General features: G+C 44.0%; 1 protein-coding gene across 2 annotated transcripts in view; it reads right to left on the reverse strand.

Moving 5' to 3' along the window:
- Positions 1 to 17,386, reverse strand: part of LOC143815892 (transcription elongation factor A protein 3-like) — a 531,124-nt gene that overhangs the window by 404,139 nt on the left and 109,599 nt on the right. For both annotated transcript variants that reach the window (XM_077295629.1, XM_077295627.1), the window contains one exon: positions 16,787 to 16,923. In XM_077295629.1, the coding sequence (XP_077151744.1) occupies positions 16,787 to 16,923 (137 nt within the window). The remainder of the gene's footprint in view (positions 1 to 16,786; positions 16,924 to 17,386) is intronic.

Below are 17,386 nucleotides of genomic sequence, written 5' to 3' on the forward strand. Positions count from 1 at the left end.
TGGAACAATTGGCACTACTGTGGGTAATGACCGAGATATTTGCTGAGTACTTGTCAGGGTCCGAAATCTTGGTACGCACCGATAACAATCCTCTGGCTCACTTAGAAAATGAAAAACTTGAGGCACTGGAGCAGAGATGGTTGACCAATATAGGAAAGTACCAATACAAGATCGCATATCAAAGAGGAGCTGAGAACACACATGCCGATGCTTTGTCCAGAGTGACTCATAAGTGACAGAAGAGATCCGTGGATTTCGGACCTTTGCCACGACATTGACGGCAACGCAAGGACAGATCGGAGAGGTGTCAGGGGAGCAAATGCTGGGACAATGCTATGATGATTGTTATGGCTCCAGCAAGAAGATAGAGAGCTCGCTCAGTTGAGGCAATGGGTGGCTTTAAAACAACTTCCCAGCCAAAGTGAGAGAAACGCCTTATCCCCGGGAACGCTGCAGATCCTTCAGCAGTGGGAGTTGCTCCAATTAGAAGATGGCTTGCTGTACCAGAAAGTGCAGTTGGTACGAGAGTTGGGAGTCACCTGGCAATTTGTACTCCCATAAAAGTTGATAATTAAGTGGCCATGGAACCTAATGAAAGAGGGGCTCACTTTGGCTAGGAGGAGACATTCCAGTGGTCTATCATCCCTGATTGAAGACTGCGGTGGAGGAATGACGAAGTTGTGAATTAGCCAAACCTCCTGCACAGAGGGCCTCTACACAGTCCATCGTGACCTCCGCACCTCTAGAACTGTTAATGATCGACTACTTGACCGTAGGTCCCCCTCATCTCATTGCCTCGTGATGACCAACCACTTCACAAAGTTCGCTGTGGTGACTCTGACCCGGGATCAGACTGCTGAGTCAGGGGTGCAGGCCATCTGCTGCGATTTAATCCGGGTATAAGGTTGCCCTAAAATAATTCATTTTGATTAAGGCGCCTGCTTTCAAAGTCAAGTGATGGAAGAGCTTTGCCGCCTGTACCGAATTGAAAAGTCCAGAATGACACCTTACCATCCGCATGGGAACAGAGCCTGTGAATGTTTCAACCGGACATTAAATCAGATGTTGAGAACATTGGAGGAAGACAGAAAAGTCTGTTGGCCCAAGTATGTAGCTGAGTTGGTCTGGGTGTGCAACAACCGAGTGCACAGTTCAACTGGATACACGCTGGTGTTTGGCCGAAAAGGACGAGAGATTACCGAGCTGGAGTTCTACCCAGAGGAGGACTACCCACGGACAGGGGTGTCCACCTAGGTCTGTGAACATCGCCATGCTTGCAGACTTTGCATCAACTAATACAGACCAGGTTCCAGGAACTTGAGCACCATGAGACGACACCTCTGCTAGGGACAGCTCTCAAAGCTGGAGACCGTTTATTGGTCTGAGACAAGCAACCTTGAGGCAAGTTACAGCATCGATGGGAATAAACTCAATACTGAGTGAAACGCCAAATTGGGACTGATGGACCCATCTATGAAGTTCAGCCTGAAGGAAAAGAAGGGGACCCTACTCAAGTAGTCAACCGAAGCATGCTACGCCCATGCCTTCATGAGATCCCGCAAGAGAAGGAGGAGTATCAAGTGACCCCAAAGCAACCCTCGATTATAATGAAGAAGAGGAATCTGCCTTATGACGTTGACGGTCCGCTACCCACTGCTACAGGGGAGGTGCGAGAACATGAAACTCACGATTTGGCTGTGAGAACCCAGACGCATCTCCGTCCTCAACTGCTCAACCTGACTTGACTACTCAGCCTGACTTAGGCCGCACAGAACAAAAGACAGCTGGAATACCTCCCAACCATTATGAATAAGACAAGTTTATTTGGCATACATCTCAAAAGTCCAGGGTTTTAAGTAAAAACCTCCAACCAAATGTAACCATTCAAATTACCCATACAATAAATGGGAAAAATAGAGGCAGATACAAAATATATGTCTCATTAAAATTTAATAATTTATTGAACAAATAGTATAAAATTACCAAGGGAATATCACAAAAAACTTTAAGGGTAGTACAAGGACCAAGGATTAACTACACATAAGCATGTATAAAATATATATACGCACCCAAAAACAACTAATATACAAATCCAACAACCCTTCATAGAAACTGCACCAAATGTCAGGATCCTGGTTGTATAACAGAGTAATAGTAGTGTCTATAGTGCAAAAGCAGAGTGTATAAAGGCCTAACGCCTAATGCTGTATGGAATACAAACTACTTACATGGAATCCTTAGCCTCATGTGTACACCCTCAAAGTACCCCGACAGCGCCGTTTCGCTATAGTAGCTTCTTCAAAAGGGGCATTTGAAGAAGCTACTATAGCGAAACGGCGCTGTCGGGGTACTTTGAGGGTGTACACACGAGGCTAAGGATTCCATGTAAGTAGTTTGTATTCCATACAGCATTAGGCGTTAGGCCTTTATACACTCTGCTTTTGCACTATAGACACTACTATTACTCTGATCTATAGCGCTGCAGTGAGGCCACCACCAGGTGGCAAAAGGTTAGTCAAACAAGCCACTTAAAAAACAGGAGAGTAACAAAGTAAAAAGGGGAAAATCAACTCAGAGTCAGAGACACGGCAGAGGATCAGTAGCAGACAGAAGCAAAAGACAGAGTCAGGTCAGAGACAAAAGCTGAGTCAAGTACCAGAGAGTCCAAACACAATGGGAAAACACTGAGTCAGAACGGGGGAAGGGGAATAAACAGACACGGGAACAGTCAGGGATTGCAGCAGAACAGATCGTGATATAACCAGAGTCAGCTACTCACGCCGTAGGCAGAAGCTATGACTGACACTGCCTGCAGGATGCAACGGAGCTAAATAGCAAACCTGAACCCAGAATGAAGCAGAGCAAAGTTAACCCAGACCGGATCATGACACTCGCTTTGCGTGGAGCCAGGTGACTCTGTTGCTCTGGAGCGGGAGGAAGAGGCCGAGACCGCAGCAGAAGAGGGACCAGGAGGAAGCTCACATTTTTTCTGGTTTATCAGGTGTGTACTGCACTCCAGCTGGTGCTTTGCATTCAGATGCCTTATCATGCAGGTGATGCTAAGGTAAGGAACATTTATGCTTCTCTTCAGTCTCTGATGGCACAGAATGGAAACCACCCGTATCTTTTCAGGGAGCTCCATAGATCTGGCTTTGATGTGCTCAGTTCATTGGCGTGGTGGCCAGTAGCATAGATTTTCCATCCTGCTCCCTGTTTTGCTGTGCAGTTGAGCCAATGTGACCACAACCTCTTCCTCTGAACTGCCAAATCACTCGGATGGCCCTGACTCCATGTGGGGTCTAGGACTAGAGATGGGCGAACCCGAACAGTAAATTTTGGTGTCTGTATTGAACACCTACTGTTCGGGCTCGGACACTAAACACGGACATCACTAGGAAGTCAGTGTTACTGTTCAAGTTCAGCTGCCCGAACACCGGGTGTTTTTCCCACGGTGCTAGCGGGGATCTCACCGAGGTCACTGCAGTTCAGCCCAGCTGGGAACAGAACCTCAGTGACTGGACGTAATCTCAATGATGTCACCACTGGTCACTAAGGCTGCACTCACAGCAGTTCAGTCACCAGTGGTTCACGGTGCCAAGATGTGACCGTCCAGGTTGAAAACTGTTTATCCCCCAGACATGAATTACGATGTGGGGCAGAACGACAGACAGGTATGGTATATTGTTGTTTTTTTATTTTAGTTTTATTATGGGAGATCGAGGGCTTCGGTGGAATTAGGCGAGGTCGTAAGGATGGTTTGATGGTTTAATTAAGATTATTAATGGAGCCTGTGTCTTTCTTTCAATTAAAGGACTTTATTCTTGCTGTGTCTTTATTTACCATATAACTATAGGATTCGTAATGGATAGGTGTCTTAAAGACTCCTCTCCATTACTAAGCCATGGGCTTGATGTCACCTGACAATACAAAGGTGACATCAACCTCACAAATATTAACCCCACTTGACGCCGCTACAGGGCAAGTGGGAAGAGCCAGGCAAAGTGCCATAATCAAATAGATGTGCTTTTTCTGGGCAGCTGCGGGCTGCTATTTTTAGGCTGGGGCCAATATCCATGGCCCCTTACCAGCCTGAGAATACCAGCCCCCAGCTGTCTGCTTTAGCAAGGTTGGTTGTCAAAAATGAAGGGGACCTCATGCCATTTTTTAAAAATGATTTATTCAAATAATTAAAAAATAAGGCGTGGAGACCCCTCTATTCTTGATAACTAGCCTTTCTGAAGCTGACAGCTGAGGGTTGCAGACCCCAGCTGTGAGTTTTGCTTGGCTGGTTAACAAAAATACAGGGGAACCCATGCTGTTTTTAAAAAAAATTATTTATTTACAGCGCAGGAGCGTCTGATGAATACTGCCAATCTGCCGCTCCTGCTCTCGTTGTTATTAGCGGCAGCAGGTGTCAGATGATGGGAGCAGTTGTCCCATCAGCTGACACCAGTGACTGGAGGTAAATGTTATATCTCCGATCACAGCTGAGCGCGTATGCTGTCTTTTGACAGCGTGGGAACCACAGCTCTCTGAACGGAGGGGATGATTTCACCGCCGATCAGAAGCAGTGTTTGCCGCGCTGCCTTGCACATTACAGCACAGCAAACACTAGATGTTCAAGCCCCCCATTCAAGTGAATGGGGTCTGGGTTCAGGTCTGGGTACTGTTCTGGTACCCGAACCCGAACATTTTGTAACTGTTCGGCAAAACCCACCTGAACATCCAGGTGTCCTCTCATCTCTAACAAGGACCTCATCATACTCAATCACATCATCACACCTCTAAAGTCTGCCTTTAAAGTAAATCTGTCAGCAAGATTGTGCTGAGTAACCTACGGACACTGTCAGGCCGGCGCCGTTATACTGACCAAAATGATACCGTGTTTGATGAAATCTGTCTTGTGGTTGTTATTTAATATTTATTTTCAGTTTTGAGTTAACTAGATCCTCATGCTCTGTGGCGGCCTTGGGGTGCTCTGCTTAGCTGTTCATCTGTATGGCTTCTGAAAGGTCACTGATCCCTTGGTGTCCTGCCCCCTATTTAGCATAATGAATATTATATATATGTTTAAAAAAAAATCACCTTCAGCAGGTAGGCGCCTGCGGTGGCTGCCTGTGCTCCAGCATGATCACATGTATAATGTGCATTTAATTATTTTATTTGGTGCTATAAATAAATTCATTAAAAAATAAATGGCGCCGGCCGTGCCTGCACAGTTACAGCTATTGGCAATCTGATAGATGCTACTGCGTATGTGGCGCCATCTTGCTAGAGAAAAAAATTCCCTCTTCCAAGATTGTGCCACTGCCTGCGCAGTAGCATCTATCGGATCGCCGGTAGTTGCTACAGCGCTGGCTCAGCCGACACCATTTTGCCACAGATTTTTTTTAATGAATTTATTTGTAGCATCAAATAAAAGAATTAAGTGCACATTACACATGCAATCATGTTGTAGTGCAGGTACCGTCGCTGATGCCTGCCTGCTAAAGGTGATTTAAAAAAAAAAATATATATATATACTGTATATATAATATGTATTATGTAAAATAAGGGGCAGATCACTGAGGGATCAGTGACCTGTCAGAATCCATACAGATGAATAGCTAAGCAGAACACTCATCACAATCCTGCTAACAGGTTCCCTTTAAGGCCGTGTGTCCACGGTCAGGATGGCCGGCGGTATCGCCGGAGCGGCGAAGCCGCTCGGCGCTAAGCCCCGCCCCCTTCTGGGACGCGATGATGCCGGATGTGTTAACTGTATACATCCGGGATCATCGCACCCCTCGCCATAGGGCCCTGTGATATTACTTGCGGCGACGCAGCGTCGCCGCAGGTAGCACGGACATGCTGCGATCTGAAAAGACGCGCAGCATGTCCGGAGTCGCAGGCCCGCCGCGTGCGGGTTTCCACACATAGTGGACACGGGATTTCAAAAAATCCCCTCCACTATGCTGGAACATCTGGACGCTGCGTGTTTGACGCTGCAGCGTCAAACAAGCAGCGTTTACTTACCGTGGACACACACCCTCACACTTCTTCCCAACTAATCCACCTCTATCCTCACTACTATTCCGCTTCTCGACTCTGCATATTCCATCATTGGCTCCCAGTTCCACAAGATATCCACTTCAAGCCAGAAATAATCTTTCTCCCCCATATATCTCTGAACTAATATCCCAATATCTCCCACCATGTACAGTAATCTCCGGTCCTCCCAAAATCTCCTTTTCTCCTCCACAATCGTACATTCCTTATCCAATTGCCTACAAGATTTATCCCGAATATCCCCCATTTTCTAGAATTCTGTGACCCAACAACGTCTGATTATCCCCAAATTCGGAACTTTCAAGAAGAACTTGAAAACCCATCTCTTCAGAATCTTACCAACACCAGCTCTGCTGCAACCCCCAAACCTACTGTCTCCTTCCCTATTATCCTGTAGAATACAAGGCCGGAAGGGTAGGGTCCTCTCCCCTTTGTACCTGTCTGTCACTATTAGTTTGTTCACTGTAGTTTCTATGTGTTTTATATGTAACCACTTCTCATGTACAGCACCATAGAATCAATGGTGCTCTAAACAAATAATAATAATAATAATCCCGCGCATGATGTTCCACCCAGTTCTCGCCTCTGCCCTCCTTGCCAGTTTACACATACAGTTAGGTCCATATATATTTGGACACAGACAACATTTTTCTAATTTTGGTTATGGACATTACCACAATGAATTTTAAACAAAACAATTCCGATGCAGTTGAAGTTCAGACTTTCAGCTTTCATTTGGGGGTATCCACATTAAAATTGGATGAAGGGTTTAGGAGTTTCAACTCCTTAACATGTGCCTCCCTGTTTTTAAAGGGACCAAAAGTAATTGGACAGATTAAATAATTTTAAATAAAATGTTCATTTCTAGTACTTGGTTGAAAACCCTTTGTTGGCAATGACTGTTATGATCCTAATGGCAGAGGATCTCAGGAGTACCAGCTAAGTCTGCAAACACAAAAAAACAGCTCATAGGGAAGTGGTAACTAGGCTGACCGTATACCTGATTCTAGCCCACAACTAATAGCAGCCGGGGAACGTACCTACGTTGGTTCTAGATGTCTCGCGCCAGCCGGAGAACTAACTAACCCTTTCAGAGAAAATAAGACCTCTCTTGCATCAAGAGAAAAGACCCCAAAGTTATAATACAAGCCCCCAACAAATAATAACGGTGAGGTAAGAAGAAATGACAAACGTAAGAATGAACTATATTTAGCAAAGAGAGGCCCACTGACTAATAGCAGAAAATAGGAAGATGACTTATACGGTCAGCAAAAAACCCTACAAAATATCCACGCTGAATATCCAAGAACCCCCGCACCGACTAACGGTGTGGGGGGAGAATAACAGCCCCCCTAGAGCTTCCAGCAAAATCAGGAATCACATTTTAAACAAAGCTGGAACAAAATAAGGGAAATTCAAATACACAAAAATAAGAAAGCAGGACTTAGCTTATCTTGCAAAATCAGGAGACCAGGAGACAGGAGAAAACAGACTAGGTCTGATAACAACAAATCCAGGCACAATACAGAGTATCCAGGAAGTTTATATAGGCACACCCAGGCCAAACAAACCAGGTGAGTGCCAAACCTGGAGAAAGACACTCCAAGTGCCATACCGCTAATGACCACAAGAGGGAGCCAAGAAATATAGTTCACAACAAATGACTGCCTGAAGTCTTGAACTCATGGACATCACCAGACGCTGTGTTTCCTCCTTTTTGATGCTCTGCCAGGCCTTCACTGCGGTGGTTTTCAGTTGCTGTTTGTTTGTGGGCCTTACTGTCTGAAGTTCAGTCTTTAACAAGTGAAATGCATGCTCAATTGGGTTGAGATCAGGTGACTGACTTGGCCATTCAAGAATATTCCACTTCTTTGCTTTAATAAACTCATGGGTTGCTTTGGCTTTATGTTTTGAGTCGTTGTCCATCTGTAGTATGAAATGACGACCAATCCATTTGGCTGCATTTGGCTGGATCTGAGCACACAGTGTGGGTCTGAATACCTCAGAATTCATTCGGCTGCTTCAGTCCTGTGTGACATCATCAATAAACACTAGTGACCCAGTGCCACTGGCAGCCATGCATGCCCAAGCCATCACACTGCCTCCGCCGTGTTTTACAGATGATGCGGTATGCTTTGGATCATGAGCCGTACCACACCTTCGCCATACTTTTCTCTTTCCATCATTCTGGTAGAGGATGATCTTGGTTTCATCTGTCCAAAGAATGTTCTTCCAGAACTGTGCTGGCTTTTTTAGTTGTTTTTTTTAGCAAAGTCCAGTCTAGCCTTTTTATTCTTGATGCCTATGAGTGGCTTGCACCGTGCAGTGAACCCTCTGTATTTACTTTCATGCAGTTTTCTCTTTATAGTAGATTTGGATATTGATACGCCGACCTCCTGGAGAGTGTTGTTCACTTGGTTGGCTGTTCTGAAGGCGTTTCTCTTCACCATGGAGATTATTCTGCGATCATCCCCCACTGTTGTCTTACGTGGGCGCTCAGGTCTTTTTGCATTGATGAGTTCACCAGTGCTTTCTTTCTTTCTCAGGATGCACCAAACTGTTGATTTTGCCACTCCTAATATTGTAGCAATTTCTCGGATGTTTTTTTTTTCTGTTTTCGCAGCTTAAGGATGGCTTGTTTCACCTGCATGGAGAGCTCCTTTGACCGCATGTTTACTTCACAGCAAAACCTTCCAAATGCAAGCACCCCACCTCAAATCAACTCCAGGCCTTTTATCGGCTTAATTTAGAATGACATAACGAAGGGACTGCCCACACCTGTCCATGAAATAGCCTTGGAGTCAATTGTCCAATTACTTTTGGTCCCTTTAAAAACAGGGTGGCACTTGTTAAGGAGCTGAAACTCCTAAACCCTTCATCCAATTTTAATGTGGATACCCTCAAATGAAAGCTGAAAGTCTGAACTTCAACTGCATCTGAATTGTTTTGCTTAAAATTCATTGAGGTAATGTCTATAACCAAAATTAGAAAAATGTCGTCTCTGTCCAAATATATATGGACCTAACTGTAGGTAGAAAGTTTAATAGTTGAATCAGAAAGCACCACAATATAAGGGGAGCGAATCAAATAAGTACCCCTACAGTACCCAAAGGACGACCAAGCGTCAGAACTACTCCAAATACAACTGAACCAAAAAAAATGGAGTAAAAATGTCCAAAACCACATATTTGTAAAATGTATATTAAATCTTTATTTATTTAAATCAGACTCAAATACCAAAAATTACATCAAAGTGCTGTGTGCAATATGCACCAAGAGAGAACAACAGGGAGGAGACATGACAATAACCAAGCACAGATGGGGGAACAAAAGTAACCATATATCCTTTTCAATGAGCTAAAAGGGTACAGCCCTGATCACATATCCAGGGTCCAGCCGGTATCCCCATAGAAAAAATAACCTAAATACAATGCTGTAGTGTCCACACTTTGCAAGTAATCCACACTAGTAAATCTTCATTATCTTTATTTCTCTTTAGCACGTTGCATAAGCTTGTCTCTGCATGCATGACAAAGTGAAAGTAACTTCTCCCCCTCCTCTCTGTAACTACCCACAATTCTCTACATCTCATCTTTCTTAAAGAGACAAGGTACAAGATTTAATTAATGCATATTACAACATCCCCTTTTTTTTTTTTTTTTTTTTTTTTAAACGAATAAAACTAAAATAAAATAACATGAACTAATGATGCAACAAGAAAAATGTCCAAGAAAACGTATGTCCATTTTGCCCTGTTAAAGAAAAGAAGTCAGGCTTCTTCAATAAGTCTGGATGGAGCCCTTCTCTCTCTTGATGGATAACGTCTGGGCTCAGCGATGGTGTCCATTAATGAAGAACTTGTTGCCTCCTGGTGATTCTCTCCACTGTTGAGTGCCGAATCTTCCCCCAGAGAATGTCCATTGTCATTATTTTGAGGAATAATTTTGAAATGTGAAGAGTTTCGAGTTATGGAGTGTCCATCCCTCTCAGCCGTGACCATGCTGCCTTTCTTGTCAATAACGTTATATTTTGCGGGACAATATGCAGCTGAAGTCTTGTTGATTGGTCTCTGACGCACCACAACGACGTCACCTCTTTTGATAGCATTTGGCTGTGCCCTTCGCCTTCTGTCTGCATAGTGTTTCATGGTTTGTTTGTTGGAAGAGTCTGCTAAGCGCACAGAGGAGTCATTTGGTACAGGACGACTGACTATGTCAGGGATTCGTATATGCAGAGTTCTGCCAAACATTAGATGCGCTGGAGCAGCATTGGTAGTAGAATGTGGCGTATTGCGGTAATTGCGCATGAATTTGTACAATGACTGTTTCAGTGGGGTGTGCTCCAGGCTAGCTGCCTTGATTCGTTTCCCCATGGTGCGCATGAAGCGTTCGACTATTCCATTTGCTTGCGGCCAGCACGGTGTGATTTTTCTGTGACTGAACCCCAAGTATTCAGCAAATTGTGTGAACACGTGTCCATTGAATGGAGGTCCATTGTCCGTTTTGACCACTCTTGGAATGCCATATGCTGAAAATATGTTATCCAGTTCTGGTATCACACTAGTAGCAGATGTTGAAGAGATAAAAGAAATGACAGGGTATCTGGAATATTCGTCAATTGTTACTAGAATGTATTGGCCATTTGGTAACGGTCCATATATATCGACTGCCACCTCCTCCCAGACAGCAGTGGGTAGAGGTGACATTTGTAAAGGCTCCAGCTGTGATGATGGAGTGATAACTTGGCAGGTGGAACAGTGTTTAACCTTCTCTTCCACTAATTGATCCATGTTTGGGAACCACACTTTTTCTCTGAGTAATTTCTTTGTGCCAACAATTCCCAGATGACCTTCATGCGCTATCTGTATTACTAAGCTGCGCAGAGTCTTAGGTACAACCAATTTGGTACCTCGAAGGATGAGGCATTCCTCAGTGACAGATAGTTCATACCGTACACTTGAGAATAGTTTTAATTCTGTCAGATCAATCTCAGGATCGGGAAATTTTTCTCTTTGAATTTCATGCCACCTTCGATTTCGGATGATTTGTATTAAAGCACGTAGTGTCTTGTCACTTGTTGTGGCGTTCACAAAATGATCAATGGAAAGAGCTTTTGGTACTGCATGGGCTGTAATGAAGCATATGTATTCTTCAATGGCGGAATGCTCAGGTAGATCATCAGTCATCGGATGTCTTGACAGATAGTCAGCGGGATTGCTGAATTTTCCAGGCTTGTGGACAATTTTGTAGTTGTAGTCCTGTAGACGTAGACCCCACCATTCTATGCGTGCAGGCATTTTAGCTCTGGGATTTCCAAAGATCGTAAGGAGTGCTTGATGATCTGTGACAACAGTGAAGGGAGCTCCATACAGAAATAAGTGAAAATGTTCGCATCCCCAGACAACTGCCAAGCTTTCTTTTTCAGGTTGTGAATATTTCCGTTCTGTGCTTGTTAAGCTTTTACTTGCATAAGAAATAATCTGAGGATTTTGATTGTTATCTTTATATTGTGCTAAGATGGCACCCAGCCCCACGGGACTGGCGTCCACAATTAGCTCAGTTTGGAGAGCTGGATCAAAATAGGCCATTGTGGTTGTTGAGCAAAGTTCAGTTTTAATTGTTTCAAATGCATTTTGACAGTCTGGAGACCATTGAAAAACACAACTCTGTTTTGTAAGTTCCCTTAATGGACTGTTAATTGTTGAGAAGTTTGGAATGTATCTAGCACAATAACTGGCCATTCCAAGAAACGAGCGTACTTCACTGGCATCTTGTGGAATTGAGGCTGATTTAATGGATTCCACTTTCTTGGGATCAGGTTGTACCCCTTTTGCCGAAAAAATATGACCGTAAAACTCTAATGAATTTTTATCAAATTCACATTTTTCCTTGTTTAAGGTGAGTCCAGCAGAGAGGAGGCATTCAAAGACGGCATATAGAGCACGATTGTGTTCAGCTTGAGTTTTGCCAAACACCAGTATGTCATCACTGTAATTAAAGGCATTTGGAATGTTCTGAATAACGCCCCTTATTGCATCCTGAAAAATTTCCGCTGCAGAGCAGACCCCAAAAGTCAATCTTTTATATCTTCTGAGGCCCACATGTGTGGAAAATGTTGTCAAATATCTGGATTCTGGACTCAGCTCTAACTGGTGATAGCCCTTATTGAGATCGAGTTTTGAAAAGACGGTCGCTCCATTTAACACATGAATGATGTCATCAATTGTGGGTGAGATATGTCTTTCTCTCTGAATGGCAGTGTTGGGTAGGCGCATGTCAACACACAATCTCACCTGGTCAGGAGCCTTTGGTTTAGGAACTACCACCAGTGGTGAGACCCAGGGAGTGGGCCCAGTAACGGTTTCGATAACGTCCTCATCCATGAGGAATTGGAGTTCTTTTTCTACTTTCCTTCTCAGGTGAAATGGAATGCGCCTATGTGACTGGGCCACTGGGCGAACACTATCGTCCACATGAAGATGTACTTGAGAGTCTTTTAGTTTCCCCAAGCCACTAAATAGGGAGGGAAAATTATTCACCATGGTTTGTATATCCATGTCCGCAGGATCAGTTATGGTATGGATAATTTGGATGAGACCTAGCTTCAAGGCAGTGTGATAGCTGAGAAGACAGCCTCCTGATCCTTGTAACGCATGAAAGGTAGTTTTCTGCTTATTGTCTTTATAGCTCAGTTCAACATCAAACTGCCCTCTGGTAGTTAGAGGTATTTTAGATCCATATGGGAAGATTTTAGTATGTTCTTGCTGCAAAACTGGCTTTGTCTTCAATTGCTCATAGGTAGTGCTGTCTATGATGTCCACTGACGCTCCCGTATCTATTGTAAACGTGATATTGGTGTCGCAGATTGGGAGTGTGATACAGGGGGACTGTATAGAGCCAGTGGCAGAGGTGGTGAACACGTAGTTTTCTGCTCCAGATGCTTCTGTATCCCGATTTACCATTTTTACATCTGCAGGCCGTGTCATAGGCAGAGAAGGCTTGTATTGTGCTGATCTGCAGACAGCTGCCAAATGGTTCCCTTTCCCACACTTATTGCATGTCTGTCCTATAGCTGGACATCTGTCCAGGCGGTGAGGGAACTCCTGTCCACATCTATAACATTTTTTTTGTTTCGGGGTTTGCTTGTCTTGTGTACTTTTATGCACGAGATTATGTACCTGTGACTTTTCCCCATTCTCCATTGTAGTAGCCTGATGATCTGCTATTTCCGTAGCACGGGCTATTTTGAGTAATTCATGTAAAGAGAGATCTTGCTGCAGAGCTTTGCGCCTTATTTTGTTAGATGAGCAGGTGACGATTACCTGAGTTAGGATTTCATCATCTATATCTGTGAATGCACATCCATGTGCTAGCTCCCTCAGTCGTGTGACATAGGTGTCTATGGATTCTTCGGGAAGCTGCTTAGCAATTCTGAATTTGTATCTCTCATATCTGATATTTTGTTTGGGATTGAAGTAATCAGTGAGAGCTTTGCTGCAATCGCTGTATGTATCTGTCTCAGATGCAGGTAATGTGCAGTAGATATCATAGACTCCTGTGCCTGCACAATGTAAAAGTAATGCTTTCTTTCTTTTCTCCTCTTTTATATCTATGGCTTCTAGAAAGTTCTCAAATCTGCTCAACCATTTTCTCCAGTTATGGGAGAGATTAGTGACATCAGTCATATCAAACTGTGGGAAACTGTGTAAGTATTCAGCCATGATGAAGTTTTTTCAGTGGTGCAGCCGTGTGGATCAGTAAAATAGGGATTAGTACTCACTGCAGCAGAAAGATTTTCATCCCATCCTCGTCGCCAGTTGTAGTGTCCACACTTTGCAAGTAATCCACACTAGTAAATCTTCATTATCTTTATTTCTCTTTAGCACGTTGCATAAGCTTGTCTCTGCATGCATGACAAAGTGAAAGTAACTTCTCCCCCTCCTCTCTGTAACTACCCACAATTCTCTACATCTCATCTTTCTGACAAGGTACAAGATTTAATTAATGCATATTACAACTGCTTTAAATACACTCACTGGCCACTTTATTAGGTACACCTGTCCAACTTCTTGTTAACACTTAATTTCTAATCAGCCAATCACATGGCGGCAACTCAGTGCATTTAGGCATGTAGACATGGTCAAGACAATCTCCTGCAGTTCAAACCGAGCATCAGTATGGGGAAGAAAGGTGATTTGAGTGCCTTTGAACGTGGCATGGTTGTTGGTGCCAGAAGGGCTGGTCTGAGTATTTCAGAAACTGCTGATCTACTGGGATTTTCACGCACAACCATCTCTAGGGTTTACAGAGAATGGTCCGAAAAAGAAAAAAAATCCAGTGAGCGGCAGTTCTGTGGGCGGAAATGCCTTGTTGATGCCAGAGGTCAGAGGAGAATGGGCAGACTGGTTCGAGCTGATAGAAAGGCAACAGTGACTCAAATCGCCACCCGTTACAACCAAGGTAGGCCTAAGAGCATCTCTGAACGCACAGTGCATCGAACTTTGAGGCAGATGGGCTACAGCAGCAGAAGACCACACCGGGTACCACTCCTTTCAGCTAAGAACAGGAAACTGAGGCTACAATTTGTACAAGCTCATCGAAATTGGACAGTAGAAGATTGGAAAAACGTTGCTTGGTCTGATGAGTCTCGATTTCTGCTGCGACATTCGGATGGTAGGGTCAGAATTTGGCGTAAACAACATGAAAGCATGGATCCATCCTGCCTTGTATGGAGCATCTTTGGGATGTGCAGCCGACAAATCTGCGGCAACTGTGTGATGCCATCATGTCAATATGGACCAAAATCTCTGAGGAATGCTTCCAGCACCTTGTTGAATCTATGCCACGAAGAATTGAGGCAGTTCTGAAGGCAAAAGGGGGTCCAACCCGTTACTAGCATGGTGTACCTAATAAAGTGGCCGGTGAGTGTATATCACAGTAAAAAAATCAGGCTTACCCATTGTGGTCATAAGAAGTAAGTTACCCCCCTCCTTGCTTGGTGCCCCCGGGGGATATATGGTTACTTTTGCTCCCCCATCTGTGCTTGGTTTTGGACATTTTTACTCCATTCTTTCATAGGTAGAAAGTTGCAGCTGTTGGCACCTGTGTTTTGTCATCAGCATAATCAGAGATGTGCTGTGGTGGTCCACTGACCATTTGTACTACCCCTCCTATGTACTCATCCTCAAACAGAACAAGTGGTTGGGCATCAGGGCACTCAATCTCTTCGAATTATGATGCAGGGCCAGGTGGATGGCACATGGAAACACAGCCAGACATCAAAAAGCAGAAGTGGTGTTTGCATGAATGTGTCTCAGACTGCTTGCATGATTTGCAAAAGGCTGAGGTGGAATATGGATGCCCATGGGCCGCAGGTGCAAAATATGTGCTTTTAGCAGGAGACCAGTGGAAGACAAAGTAAATGAACTGAAGGCACTCTCAGCCATTCAATCTAAAACCACCTATACTTGTCCTGGCCTCACCATTCTTTCAGAAGTACTCGGGCCTATGAAATGACGCAGAATGACCTGTCGTCTGCGTGCACCAGAGGAAGGTGTATAATTTGGGTACGTAGCAGGTACAGATCGACTACATCCTATCTCTCCCTGCAGCAGCTACAACACCACCAGCAGCACCATGGCCATGTCCCCTATTTGATGCCCTCCTCACTCTTTGCACCGAAAAAAGTGCAAAGTATTACAAAGCCCATACACAGAGAGAAATTGGCAAGCAGATTATTACACTTCCTGTATGCAGAGCTCCCCCACAGAGACTGTTTTCAGAGTACCCCCCCCCCCCCAAAAAAAAAAAAAAGAAAAACACAAAAACAATGTTGGCTAACTCCTTTATCTCCTCCTCCACTTGCACATTGGCCTCCTGATTCAAGATTATAATTTTTAATTTTTTGTTATTCTATGTTATTTTAAGTCATTTTCCTAGCTGTTACTATGACCATTTTACAGCCATTTTAAAGCTCCTAACTTCGGGTCCCTATTGAAATCTATTTAGTTAGAGTTTGGGGTCAAGGTCAGGGCCAAGGTCGGATGCCCAACCGAACTTTAAACCACAGTTCGACCTAACCTGATGAACCCAAACATCCACAGGTCCGCTCATCCCTAGTTATATTCCCTCTGAGAACAGAAGAGATTTCCTCTATAATGATAGCACTGCAAATCTTCCTTTCAGGTAATTATGGTTTTAGAAAACTGTGAACAATGCAGTTTTAATCCAGAAATATACAAGCTCTTCTCTGATAATGCGTACAACCTGCTATCTACCAGATATAAGCGTTGCTTTCCAACATTGTTTAGTTGATTTGTTGAATGTATTCATTTATTACATAAATGAAGGAGCTTAATGAAAGAGCTTAATTCTTTACAATTTGTTAGAACATTCTACTTATGATAAACTGATCACTGCATGTGCTAGTGTTGAGACCCCCAAGAGATGTGCTGCAGGCGCTCCAACAGCAATTGTGCAAATTTTCTGCTGCTCTAACGCAGAAGAAATGAAGAGTACCTTGTACTCCAGAGTGAGAGACACTTTTTGTAGCCATTTTTTTTACCATAGCTAAGAGATGTGAATGAAAATGGGTTTTCTATACCAAACAATTCCTTTAAGCCATTTTTCCACAATTCTTGTTATTCTCTGTCCATAGTAGTTATGGTTGACGTTTCAAAACTATAAGTGGGGTACTTGTCAAGCTGACAAACATAAAAATTCAAAATGTCAAACCTTACCATCAGTCTTTAGAGCAGATGCTATCATCTCTACACACTTGTCTCTCACAGAATCGCCTGTCGCATAACTGTTTGATAGAAGAGCACATGAAGGAGGACTACTACAAGTGGGAGAACAGGCCAATGTAGCTCTGGGTCTGGAAGAAAAACAAAGTTTTACTGCAAGCAAAATACAAAGATAAATTAATATTTTGGTTTTTTAAAGTTCTTATCACCTTTCTTCCTTAGGGTACCGTCACACATTGAAATTTTCATAGCTGCGACGGCACGATTCGTGACGTCGCAGCGTCGTATAATCATCGCTCCAGCGTCGTAGACTGCGGTCACACGTTGCAATCACGGCGCTGGAGCGATGCCGAAGTCCCCCGGGTAACCAGGGTAAACATTGGGTAACTAAGCGCAGGGCCGCGCTTAGTAACCCGATGTTTACCCTGGTTACCAGCGTAAATGTAAAAAAACAAACAGTACATACTCACCCGTCGGTGTCCTTCAGGTCCCTTGCCGTCTGCTTCCTGCTCTGAGTGCAGCCGTACAGTGAGAGCAGATCGCAGCACCGCTGTGATCTGCTCTCACTTTCCGGCCGGCACTCAGCGCAGGAAG

This window comes from Ranitomeya variabilis, chromosome 3, assembly GCF_051348905.1.
Source record: "Ranitomeya variabilis isolate aRanVar5 chromosome 3, aRanVar5.hap1, whole genome shotgun sequence".
NCBI lineage: Eukaryota > Metazoa > Chordata > Amphibia > Anura > Dendrobatidae > Ranitomeya > Ranitomeya variabilis.